Raw genomic sequence first — 8,287 nt, 5'->3', positions numbered from 1 at the left:
AGGGAAAGAATGGCCTTTTCTGATTCACAAAAGACACCTCTTTTTTTTCATAAGGAGCAAAGAGGCAGTGCAGCTTGAGGAAGGAGACCTCCATCAAATGTCCAAGACTTAATGTAATCTACTATACATAGTCCTTCCAAATGGTACAGGTAATATCATCCAGGTTACCTGTAGAACTTTCTGATTTGGGAGAGCAAGTCAAAAACATCATATATTGGGATAATAAGTAATAAACACTGGGACAAGACAGTTTGTTTGTCTTTTACATGCTGGACTATCTAATTTAAGAGACTGGAGATCGACATACAGGAAATACATGTAAAAGCCTTGGGAGACTGAGAGTATTGAACACTGGTCCTCAACAAACATTGAGCAGTAGTGAGTGCATTGCTGAAAGTTGTCCAGATGGAGCTGCTTCTTATTATAACTGTAAAATATTTGCTATGTACGTGAGAGGTAGGAGAGCCAGTAACCTCATCCTACAAGTAATGAACAGCGTGCTGCTTGTTTTCTGGACAGATAGATGATACACATACGGCTCTTAACTAATTTAATAAAGAAAAACTAAAGTTTCAGAGAATTTTCATCATTAAGGTTTCTTTTTTGATTTCTATCTTTACATTGCAAAATAAAAAATATCCAGACTGAATTTCCCTGGTGACTCTCTTTCCATGACTCTGAAGACTATCTCCAGAGATGTGTCATTCTTTAATGTGAATCCCCTATGCCTGGGCCATAGCCCCGGGCTATCCAGCCCATGTTAGTCATTAGGAAAGGCTCGTTGCAGGCAGCTGCACACAAATGCAGTGGTTGTGTCCCAGAAAGCAACCATTGTCAGTGCACTGAGCCACTCCAGCAGTGGTCCTGTTCACAAACCAGGCTTAGAAAGTAAGTTTGCTTCTCCAACCAGGAGGACTGATTCACCTCAGATGGCTGATGGGCAGCATGAATCAAATGGCTGTTTGATGAACACCCCCAGTACTGAGCTGTAGACAGCCTCCATTCACATTCTTTATGTTCTTATAAACATTCAGGTTATTCAGTCTAGTAATTGAATAACATTACAAAATGTATTCTTCCATTCCTATCCTGTATCTGCTAAATAAAGATGCTTCTGAAGCGTGACTGTAGCCCACACATCATCTTGTCTGGGCTTCCAGCAGTGAAGCCTAGCCGAGAGCTCTAGTCATAGCTGCCACAGGTGTCACTAGACCCTAGCTCAGGAGATGAAGCTGAGTGAAAATATGCTTAATTTACCCTGTTTCTTGGACAACTTTTGAAACCCAGGAAGATGCTGCCACAGTTGGACATCTACTGGCACACAAGTAGCTTGGATATTTCTGCTGTGTGCTAGGAGCACATCAGGTTAGACCAATCCTATGAAGCAAATGGGTGCATTGCATGAGGCTCACCTTTTACTGAAAATCATTAAATGTTGCATGTTGATAGCTGATGAGATATTCATCAGAAGGGAGAAGAGCTTTGAAGTTTTTGCACGTATAAGGGATACATCTTCAGCTCTTGGATTTGCCACTCCCCTGCCACTGCTTTGCCCCAGGGTTGTGCACCCACGACCCAGCCCACACTAGCCCACAGGGTGGCTTGTGGCCACTGCGCCTTGCCCACACACACCCCTTGGCTGGCATGTGCAAAAGCAGAGCTGCCCACAGAGACAGGGAGCAGCTTTGCTCGTGGTAGGACCCACCTCGAGGTGAAACTGCTTTGAGAGGAGAGGCAAGTTCTTTACACGTTACTAAAAGCACCTTCACCAGAGGAACTGCAAACACAGAAGGATTTTGGGCACAGGTGCCTTGTGTATTGTTACAGGTAGAGCTGTGCAAAGACAGTACAGATATGCCTCATAGCTTTCACTGCTGGTAACATCTCTATTAGTTGGTAGTGATACCCATACAAAGTACTGGGGTTAAACCCCCAGCCCTGAATGAGGGCTGGCATATAGATGATGTTCACACCCAGCCAAGAAAGACCCTCCTGATTGGTTTTCACCCAGGGTCTGGCCAGCCTTGGGTGGGAACTGATGAGGAGATCACCACCAGGTGCCCCCACCTGCCACATTAACTTGGAGGTGGGGCAAGAAGTCACCTCTATAAGAACTGACTCTGCTTGCTGTGGGGTTAGGGGGTTTGTTTCTGTGGTGCATGTGCTGTGTGGGAATTCTGGCTATTGAAAGGGCTCCCTGACTCTTCACAGCAAGTAAGAGTTCCCAGTGATGGAAAGACAAGATTGAGACAGGAGGGGAATTATGAGGCTTCCCTCCTGGCAGTTACCATATGATCAGGATGGGACTGATTGCCTGGGTCCTTCCTTCCCCCATGGCCTGGTTGTGGAATCGACTTGCTCCCTTCTTTGCTACGCTGTGTGTTGTGGGTGGATATGTTGGTCTGTTCTTTCTTCCAGTGGCTGGCTGCCTTGGATCTCTTGCATATGATCTAATACCAGAGGGAGGGAACAGGCTCTTGTGTTGCCTGTTAATGAAAATATCCTTCCTAGTTGGGCAAGTGGTCAGCAAAAGACAATACAATGCAATCTTTTATGTATATATGATTTTATTTCTCTTTCCCCCCAGGTACCTTTTAAGTATGTTTTACAATGTTTTACCGCTTCTCAGGAAATAGTGGAGTTGCCCTTTGGTCTTTTAAGCACTGGGTATCTCTTCCAACACACAACAGGGACAGCAAGAAAGCCTTTCATCCTCTAACTGTATCTTAAAAGAAAAAGTTCTGTAAGAAACAGAGTAGGTGTTTTCCACAGAGGATAGATAGTCCAGAGCAGCAAATCCCAAGCGGTGACTGGCATCTCCTGGCAGTGCAGAGTCACATATGGGAGCTTCAGAAGGATGTGGATTTAAGATCCCTTCAATTCTCAGCTTCCAGCCCAAGGTTACTCCCTCCTGGCTTGGTTGGGTTTCCGCCAGGCCCAGCCTTCCTAGTTACTGGCCATGGCTCACTGGCACCCAGCAGAGGCATTGCTAGGCAATGGAAGGTAGTGGGAAACAAGTTTACAATGCTCAAGCTTGTCTTATGGAAACAGGTTTTAATCTTGACTGTCGTCCCTTCCAAGCACAAAGCACCCTGAAGAGTACGGGTGTGAGGATTTCATTGTGTCTTTTAAACTCTGTTCCCATTTACTCTTCTGGACAAAATTTCTGTTCCAATTTCTAGGTGACCTTATTCTCCTCAAATTTTCAATAAGTCTGTAAGTAGCAGGGCATAAGAAAGTCTTGATTAAATGCATAGTCTGCTCATCTTTTGCCTGATTCTGTCTGAAAAGTCATATCTAGAGATTTTTTTTAAGTGTGTACAAGTGCGACATGAGGTGAAACCCTCCCCTAGGACTCTACCGCAGAACTGCCTTACGGGCAGTAGATCTATGCCAAAGTTATACCAGTAGCCAAAGCTGGCAGGCAGGTTTTGTCAAACATACCAACTGAGTTTGTGACTAGAAATTATAAAGGGCCAAAAGCAGTCTTTCATTTAGGAATTCTTCTAAAGACAGAACATTCAAATTACATTTGAACATGCACCATTACCTTGACCTGTACAGAGAACTCTACCTGGAACTGGTACAAACCAACATGAATTTCCTTCATAAGTAAGGTTTATAAAATGATGAGATCCTCATCTGAAATTTAACTTTGATGTCTAAAATACACTGTTAAATGGCCTTTCATGCTTTCTTCATTTTAGGGCTCGTGCAAATTAATGCATGCATGGTGGAGAGGTCATTATGGACTCTGGCACATCATTTCAGGCGTGTACTAAGCTGTACAGAGTTGCATGTCCCTTCCATTCACAGATGTTTGGCATGAAGAGCACACCAATTTCTTTGCTCAACTTCAAAGCACAATGTATAGCAAATCATATGGTAAAGCAATGCAAACCACTTGTTAGCAAACAGCCCGTTTCACCTGCCACCAAGTGAGTACATCACAAATATGAATAGTTCCCTACTCATTCCCTCACTAATTTGAAAGATCCCTTCTTCCATTGAAGAGCAACCCTAGAATGGAAATGCATAAATACATGGCCATAGTCAGTCATCTGAAAAGGGGCTTGGAGTATTACCTGTAAGGAAGATCATGCATAATCTAGCTTATCAGGCAGAAAAAGGGATAAAGGAGTTCCCCTTGCTGTGTAAGAGGAACACTTGCATGTTTGGATTTAAACAGTCAGTGAAATTTGAGGTAAAGAGCTAGTGACACAGCTAGTGGCTAAAGTGACAAAAAGCGCTAGTGCCCTTATGCAAGGGAGCAGCTGAAAAACAGCAACAGGCCAAAATTACTTTGCATATCTAAATACATAGGTCAGTTTTAATCACTGTGACAAGTGCATACAGGTCTGCCAAATCAGTAATTTAAATGGTGTAATGGGGGCAAGTTTGACCCCAAATCCATGCCTGACGTGCATTTGGAAACAGATTGAGTGAAGGAGTTAAACAACAGCAGTCTTCAAGACTAAACTTGTGTGTCTGCCAAAAATAAATAAATAAATTTTTCAAATAGCCATTTCATTGAGACCCAAGAAAGCAGCTTCAGTTTCATGAGCACTATTCCTGAGCAGTTAATAAGGCATAAGCAGAATCTTGATAAAATCTCCATTCCACTATTTGCAGGCTCTGAAAAAACAAGCTTCCAATGCATGCCAGTGCCAGTGGTGTAATATCACTGGCAGCCTCTCCAGCAGTGTCTGCAGGAGGTCTCACTATTACAGAAGAGTCTCCAAACTACCCAGGTCTGTGCTGGGACACCAGCCTGGGAAGGGGAAAGAGGAAACAGCAACTCTCAGGGAATAGAAACTGAATCAAAAAAAGGGGAGGAAAGGAAAAAGAGTTTCATGAAGACTGAAGAAGTCAGTCTGGAAATCACTTCGTAAAAAAAAAAAAAAAAACAAAAGGTAGATAAAGATTAGAGAAAGATATTTGTTAATGTGAAGAAAGAAGGCAGCTAGACAGTGAAAGAAAATGGAACTGGAGAGGTGCAGAAAAACATAGGAGACCAAATTAGAGAAAGAGGGAGTGTCAAATACAGACAGGCACAGCATGTTAATTGCTGAAAAACAGTTCAACAAGCCCTTAGTGCCAACAACTCTTAGTCTCCCCTTCCATTTCCATTCTCCAACAGCTGGAATCTTGGCTAATATTAACAAGCCTTAACTCTAACTGGTTAGAGGCACCTAAGATATCACAATCAGAAGTATTTTCTTTGAGGTTACAGGCAAAACAAATCTATCTCCCTGTAATCATTCTCCATAAATCTTCCTTTAATACTCTGCTGAAATTAAATGTCACTAACCACTTTTTATTAATTGTTGTTTTGTTATGCAATGTAAGAACAATAGCACAGACTGACTGTTTTATTACATTTATCTGGTCCTCTTTTTGCCCTTAGAAGCACCATAAACTGAAGGCACTAATGTCTGAAATGTCTGTGTGAAAAGCACAGAGTTTTACCCTTCTACTATGTTTAAAGCTTTAGTTTTAAATAAAGGTCACACCACTTTTGAGAAAATACATTGTGGAGGAAACATTTACATGATGTAACATGATCTATTACAGGACTTATGCTCAGGTCTCCCTTTTCAAAGTGACTTTAAAACCCCTAATAGTATGATTTTTCTTTGTGATATGCAGCTGCTTGTTAGTTTTCTGCACTTGCTGGGCATTTCCTGAATTGTGTCATAGTTTGCATTGGAGGTCCTGGATTGTGTTACTAAACGGTACCAGTGACAACCAAAACAAATAAAAAGGGTCGTTGGTGCTGGGGGCTGGTAGCTCACAGCAGGCACCATGTTTCAGTCACTGACTCAGACACCTAGAACATGGACAAGTCTGTCTGGGCTAGCAAACCAGTGTTCCTTCACAGACAATACAGAGAAACATGAATGCCTTGGGCACAAAACACCTGACTTACTTTAGGTATCCAGATGAAGCTGTTCTGAACTGTGTTTCAAAACTACCTGTTTCTCTCCATTGACTGTGAAGGTAGTCCAGGGTGGGCACCACAGATGTACGTATCTACACTAATCGGATGAGCCCTCTCTCCTAGTGACCAAACATCGTGGTTTCATGATGACTAGCGAGTGAGTTGGGTGGATACAACTGGTCATCATCCCAGACTGTATGAAGACGCACTCTGGGGAGAAAGGCTCAGGATTGCCCCAAGGCAGAGCCTGACCAAGCACCTCAGGCTCTGTTCCAGGGATGAAGGTAGTGGTGGAGGGCTCTAATTCCAGCAGCTTTTGTCTCATGTGACCTGCAAACCTGTACCTGTACACAGACAAGCACAAGGAGACCAGACCTCTCACCTTCCAGGTGGATCATAAGGCCTGATAAAATTTAACTGCTAGTTTGGTCTGTGTTCAGAAATGGAAAAATATGCAGGGAAAGTTCAATATTAGGATGCAGCTTACATGTCCTTGCTTTCACTATGTATTGGCAAAGAAGATGTTTAAATCTGTCCTTTCTTCTCCCCCCCCACTCTGCCTATGCATTGCTGAACCTGGAATCACCCAAGGAAACCAATGAGAAAAGAAGAGAACGGAACCAGTCGGGCTGAATATGCAATGACCTCCTCCCAAAACAACAAAACAGTTGATAACAGTGCGGTTGTATAATCCCTGAAACCCCACCAAGGCACAGGAGGTGGCAAACTTTCAAAGCACACACACGGAGTATGCAAGGTGGGTGAAATAAGGCAACAAAAGGAGCTCTGTGGCCAAAGACTTCATTTTGGAAATAGCGCACGCATCAGTGATTCAGAAGAGAAAAGCAGGCTGCTCTTCAGGCTTGCTGCTTCTCCAGGGGAGGATAAACTCACTCACCCAGGCTGCCCGGAGAAAAGGCCTCACAGAGGCATAAGCATTGCATGCCGCATTTCGTGAAAGCAACGTTGCGATGCCTCCCGCTTCTTCTTCTTCCTCTCTTCCCCCCCCCCCCAACTTTTCAGTTTGAATTGAGTGTCCTCAAAAAGCTGCTGAAGCAGGATCTTTTGAGGAGAAGGTGACCTGTCGGAGTGGCAGCAGCTTGTTAGAAATGATTGTGAGGGTCAAGGGTGGGAGGTGTCACTTACATGCTTCTCCACCCTGTGCAGTTTTGTACAGTTCATTCTTATAATTTATTATTTCATTATTAAAAATGGAACAAAGGTTTCTGTTAAGCCATCAAGCAACCAAAAATTGCATGAACTAGTGACTTATCCCAGGAAATTCACCTGCAGTCTGGTGACTATGCAGTTTCCATGGCTGAAGACTTTTCAGGCAAAAGAAATCAAATGTAAGATTTTAGCAATTGGCATTGCTATGGAAAGAGAGATATTATTAAGCAGTGCTTTGAACGTTATTACTTCACAATCAGCCTCCTTTTTTGCATCACACTATATTTTTTTTAACTTTAGAAGAGTTCTTCCTTTGTGAATTTCTACACATTTCTCTGTGTTTGCATCATGCTGATTCCCCAGGGAACCCCTGCAGGAAAGATGCTTTTTACATCTTGGCATGAATATTTGGGTGGGATTGTGCTGAAAGGACTTGCAGCCCTTTTGAAGTCCTCTTCATTCACTGATTGGTGTTGTTTCCTGAAAGTGTTGAGTCTCCTGATCTGACCCACTGAGGACATTGTAGGTCTGGCTTGGAGGACCAATTTTGAGGGTCTAATAAGCTGGTTGTGCCCACGTTAACTCAGCTTCTGCCTCTCCTGGGCAGAGACTGCTGATCGTGCCAAATTCAGTGTAATAGCTTAGCATTGTACTTTCTGTGATGTGGATTGCAGACTACTTAAAGCAAAGCAGAATCCACCCAAACTCATTTCATGTAGGACCTCAGGTTAGACTCAGTAAGTAACCCTTAGGATAAAGGTGAAGAGACTAGCCGAGACACTGGTCTTTCCCCACCTCCTGAAAACCTTCCTTCATGTCACACCTCCGCATGTACGTCTCCATTTACCTCTGTGCTGAAAGCGGTGACGCAGTGGAAGACAAATTTCCACCGTGGCTTCTTGTCTGGACCCCAAGCTTCAGTACCACTGTTCCCACATCCTTGAGTAAGTCCCAGGCGCCGGCCCAGCCTCGCTGCAGGACGTGGCTGTCCCCCAGCCGCCGCGTCCCCGGGACTGCCACACACCCACGCTTTCGGGGTTGTATGAGGATGTGCCTGAACTGCAGATACCAGACCTTGATTTTTAATACATTCCTGTCTGTGGTTGGTCTGTAGCTGGGATGTAGAGTTTGGCCTGATGACAGAGGAAGACGATGTTCTGCAGAACTTCCCCCAGA

General features: G+C 43.8%; 1 protein-coding gene across 1 annotated transcript in view; it reads left to right on the top strand.

Moving 5' to 3' along the window:
* PRIMA1 (proline rich membrane anchor 1) overlaps positions 1–6,632 on the top strand; it is a gene marked incomplete at its 5' end in the record, with an annotated part of 42,261 nt that extends 35,629 nt beyond the window's left edge. The window contains one exon of the mRNA XM_008939102.1: positions 6,533–6,632. Coding sequence (XP_008937350.1) covers positions 6,533–6,632 — 100 coding nt within the window. The remainder of the gene's footprint in view (positions 1–6,532) is intronic.
* Between the last annotated feature and the right edge of the window lie 1,655 nt (positions 6,633–8,287).

The sequence above is a fragment of the Merops nubicus genome, unplaced genomic scaffold (genome assembly GCF_000691845.1).
Source record: "Merops nubicus isolate BGI_N331 unplaced genomic scaffold, ASM69184v1 scaffold41120, whole genome shotgun sequence".
NCBI classification, from domain to species: domain Eukaryota; kingdom Metazoa; phylum Chordata; class Aves; order Coraciiformes; family Meropidae; genus Merops; species Merops nubicus.
The sequence above is the reverse complement of the archived record's forward strand: the minus strand, read 5'-3'. Positions and strand labels throughout refer to the sequence as shown.